Genomic DNA, 4,582 nt, shown 5'->3' with positions numbered 1-4,582 from the left:
CAGGAAGTGTGTAATCAGGCCAGTCTCCAGCAAGAAGATATGGTTCCCTTGATCCTTTGGAACGGAGATCAGTGCGGCCTGAGTTCCCTGGAATGTCAGTCCAGGGTCCTACCCACTTTGGAGGTCTCTCCCTAGACACCCCCCACCCAGGTCCTTTGGGTTCTGAGTGTCCCAAATGGATCTGATCTTCTTTCCTCAAAATGTACTCCTCACTCCTGGGCTGATTTCCATGTTCCCCCCAGTCCATCTGCCCTGAGTCACATGCCCAGCCACCCGGGCACTGAGTGCCTACTGGATGCAAAGCGCTTTACTCAGAACTCCTCATTGCCCCTCCCGAGGAGGCCGCTCCCGTGATGGCCCCACGTTACAGACGAGGAAACCGAGCTTCCGTCTCCCTGACACACAGTGAAGACAGATACACAGAAATTGTGGAGTTTGTAGCAGAGAAAGGTTCATTGCAGGGCCCTGAGGGAGGCAGGTCGCTTATGCCCCCAGAGAATCCTGACCCCTCCAGAGGTTTCTGAAAAGCATTCTCAAGGCCCAGGGGAGGGGCGAGTGGACCCAGAGTAGGGGACGAATCTCTGAGTGACTGATGGTGAGGTCACAGGGGTTAATATTATCAGTCCTTTCCACCAGTAGGTCTGGGGTACATGTCACGATCCTCATGTGGTTAACATCTTCCATTTGGTGTGAGTGGCTTGGGTAGCAGGAAGGGGGGTGGCATTTTCACACCTGTGAAAACACCTCAGGAACGGGTATTAGATAGTCCTATCTCCATACTTCATAAAGGAGCTAAAACAGAAGATATAGGGGAGGAGTCTGCCCTGGGAAGGCCGCTTAGGGTAATGTTCAGTTACAGTTCAGAGGGTTTAGGTGGAGTTCCGGGGAGGTAGAGGCAGATGCTGGCAGAAAGGGCAAGTTCCTGCCTGGAGACAGGACAGGGGCCTGGGTGGTTGTTTGTTGTCTGGTGCGTCCCCTGGTGGCCATGTAGGACCACTGCAGTCTGAGTAGTGTTGGGAGGTCCAGCTCTTCTCTCCCATCCCTGCAGGCTCTGGTCGGTCCTCTGACACTCTCCATGCCTCCTAGTCCTCTCGGCAGGGGATAGAGACGCTAAGTGAACCCACCAGGAATCCCTGAATTCTACACCCGGTCTCCTCAGTCAGACACAATCATGCCTCCAGTCACCACTCACGTCTCAGCTTTCATTTCTCCCAGCTGGTGACTTGCAGCCCAAAAAAATGCCCTCTGCCTCTTCCGTTTGTGGTAGAGACGAACACAGAGCTGGCGTGCACCGGCTGCTCAGTAACTGCGATGGTCACGCTCAGAAACATGTAGGAGAAGGGCAAGGACTTGACATGGGGTGTCCCAGGAGCCCCACTCCCCTCTCACAGGATCGTACTGGCCAGCATCCAACCCAGAAAGCCCCAAGGCCAGAATTTGGCAAAAGTAACTCACCTTTTTTTCCCAGGAAAAGGAAAAAAGAAACTGAAACCTAAACCGAAAGCCTGGCTGCCCTCTGCCTGCACAGGCTCCATTCGAGTATCTCCAAGTCAGAGGATCCTCCTGGAGCTTCTCATTGGTCAGCACCGCTAGTATGCTAATCAGGGGGCAGTCCTAGCCCATAGGGGTTCCAGCGACTTCCTATATATATAACTCGTGTTGGAACTTCCCTAAGGGCAGTTCCCTTATGGTGCCCACTTTTTAATCACTGCAGCCCAGTACCCATGATGGACAAATTGGAAGGATCTATGCTGACTCGCCGCACGCTGCCGCTGTGGCTGGGGCTGCTGCTGCTCCTGGCGGTGGTGGGGCTGCTTGTGCCCCTCATCTACTTTGCTGTCAGGGCCAACAGCAAGGCCTGCGTGGACGGCCTCCAAGCACAGGAGTGTCAGGAGCGCAACCAACACCTGCAGCACCAGCTAGACCAGGCCTCACGTGAGAAGAATGCCGAAGCTGCCACCTGCAACCGTACTGTGGTGAGCCACTGCACCCCCTAGCAGGCCCGGGTACTTGAGAGTTCTCCCAGGGTCTTTGTGGAGATCCAGAGGGACCTTGAGACTGCCCACTGGATGTCTCCACTAGGCTTTGGGGACCTCTGACTCTCCCTGAGGTGCTGGTGTGGGGAGCCTTAAAACTCCCATTATGGGTGCCAGTATCCCTGTAGGGTATGAAGGCTCTCTAAACTCTGGTGCTTGAATGGGGGGACCTAGAAACTCCCCTTGGGCCAATCTTGGGGAGCAGAAATCCTCTCTAGGGACTGGGAGGAGGACCTCCCCAGCTCCTTCCACTGCATCCTGATTGCCTTTGAAATTTTCACTTCTGTTCTAACATGGAGGACCTTGAAACTCTCAGGGACATCTAAGTTGGGCTCTGAAATCTTCCCCTACCCGCACCCCGCCCCATTTTCTGGTTTTAGGAGGACCTCTTAATGTTCTTTAGCGACTTCCCTGGTGATCCAGTGACTAAGACTTTGTGCCCCCAATGCAGGGGACATGGGTTTGATCCCTGGTCCTGGACCTACATCCCTTGCAGCAATTAAAGATCTAGCATGTTTCAACTAATATTCAGCCCAACCAAATAAAAAATTTTTTTCAAATAAATATTTAAAAAAAATTGGGGGGGGGGCAATACCCCCAGTGGATCTGGAAACTTCTTCTAGGGCATAGGAAACCTCTAGATTCTCTTGCGGGGTGGAGGGCCTCAAAACTCCCACTTTGAGGATCACACTGTTATGGGTGGCCAGGGGAGGGTGGGAGGTTGTGCCCTTTCTTCATGGTGGGAGGCTGAGTTGCAGGGAGAGGGTTGGCAGGGAAATGAATGGGGTGTGGACTTGAGCTCTTCTGATCCCAGGGCCTAGGGTGGTGTCCAGGGCCCAGGGACAGGAGTCCATGTTCTGACCCTCCTCTCTGACCCAGGTGACCCTGAGGGAGTCTCTGAAGAAGGAGCAAGCCCAGGTGGCAAAGTTTCAGGGTTAGAAAAACACAGCCAGGGTTCCGCGGTGGGGGGCGATGGGGGTCAGGTGTTGAAAAGAAGTAAGGAGGGAGGGTCCCAGGGCTGGGGTCCGGAGACAGGGAGGGGTGGAGCTGGGGAGAAGCGGGGGGGCTCCAGGTTTCTCAGCAGGGGCTGGATGAGGACCTGAAGAGTCATGTCCCGGGTGGGAGTCCGGCGAGTGGGTGTGGTCACCGTGTCGACCTGCCCCTGATTCTGTACCCCACCCCTCAACCAGGAGAGTTGAAGATATTGAACCAAACTCTGAAGGACGCGTTGGCCGATGTGGAGCGACTAAGGTCTGAGAGGACCCCCCGGGGCACGCCCCTTTCACCCAACTCCCGACCCCCTGGGCTCCGGGGGAAAAAAGCCTAGATACTCAGGCGACCAAGTTTAAGTCCCAGCCTCGTCCCATCTGTCACACAGCCATTGGGGGCGGGGGGCGCTGCTCACTCTCCTCCCCAGCGATTTGTCGGGAAGGAGTGCAGATTCTTAGCGGAGAAGCCTAGAGCGGCCCCAGCGCCCGGCAGCTGCCTGAGTGCCCTGATCTCTACTCCAGGAGACGGAATGAGAACTCCTCCAAAAACAACGCGTCCAGCTGCTCGAGCTTCCTATTCGTTGTGATCGCGGTCTTGGTCCTCAACGCTCTGCTGACATGAGATCCCAGAAAGCCGGCCGGTAAGGATTGGGCAGCTCCTGGGAGAAGAAAGCTCGGAGAGGCCGGGAGCTGGGCTGGGTCAGGGTCTGGGGAGGTGGCCTGTCTGTGGGGCGGAGGGCTGGACGCGGAAAAAGATCTTGGAAAGGGAGGGAGCACTCAGTGAGGAGGGAGGCCCTGGGGGGGGCGGGGCTTGGGGCGGGGCCTGTGTTCTGTCCGCCTCTGTTTTCTGTTTCTTTTTAAAAATTTTTTAATTTATTTTAATTTTTGGGGTTTGGTCGCTCTGCATGGCGTACGGGATCTTAATTCCCAGACCAGGGATCGAACGTGCAAACCCTGCATTGGCAGTGCAAAGGCTTTACCAGCCAGGGAAGTACCTGAGTCCCTATTTTGATGTTTTTTAGGCCACAACCTGGACTGGTCTGGCTCCCTCTCTGCTTCCCTGTGTGAGGCTCCTGACTCGGCCAGTTCTGAGGGGACCACATGGCAACGCGGTTGTGGGGCGTGGGAGGATGGGGTAACCTGGGGGTCCAAGATGGGCCAGCTTTGGAGGGATGTCTTGCGTGAACTGGGGGGGTTGGCCCAAGTTTGCCCTAGAGTTGGGGAAGGCTCAGGGATGAGGCGTGGGACACCTGCTTCTTGCTGACATCGTTTCTAGAAACTCACTTTCTTCTGGCGTCATTTGGCTCCAAAAAGTAAACACCCCTTTGTGGGGAAAAATTGTACTCTCAAGTTTTTGGAGTGTTATCATGTCACCCCCAAGCAACTGGGACCTGCCATGTGGGCAAGGGTGGACACCCATGGACATCCAAACTCAGCCTCCGTGCTCTAGAATGTTCCCTGGGATTTCTGGGGTGCTGGCAGGCATCACCCCACTGCCCCTCCCCCAGCCCTCTTCTCCTCTGAAAGTGAGAGAGAAAGTCACTCAGTCATGTCCGA

General features: G+C 55.4%; 1 protein-coding gene across 1 annotated transcript; it reads left to right on the top strand.

Moving 5' to 3' along the window:
- Positions 1-1,534: 1,534 nt before the first annotated feature.
- BST2 (bone marrow stromal cell antigen 2) lies at positions 1,535-4,375 on the top strand. Its single transcript, XM_040241156.1, has 5 exons — positions 1,535-1,976; positions 2,916-2,970; positions 3,227-3,287; positions 3,548-3,666; positions 4,048-4,375. Exons 1-4 carry the CDS (start codon positions 1,725-1,727, stop codon positions 3,645-3,647), a joined length of 468 nt encoding a protein of 155 aa, XP_040097090.1. The 5' UTR covers positions 1,535-1,724; the 3' UTR covers positions 3,648-3,666; positions 4,048-4,375.
- The last annotated feature ends 207 nt before the right edge of the window (positions 4,376-4,582 follow it).

The sequence above is a fragment of the Oryx dammah genome, unplaced genomic scaffold, assembly GCF_014754425.2.
Source record: "Oryx dammah isolate SB20612 unplaced genomic scaffold, SCBI_Odam_1.1 HiC_scaffold_5, whole genome shotgun sequence".
Lineage (NCBI taxonomy): Eukaryota > Metazoa > Chordata > Mammalia > Artiodactyla > Bovidae > Oryx > Oryx dammah.
This window is presented reverse-complemented; position numbering and strand designations above follow the sequence as displayed.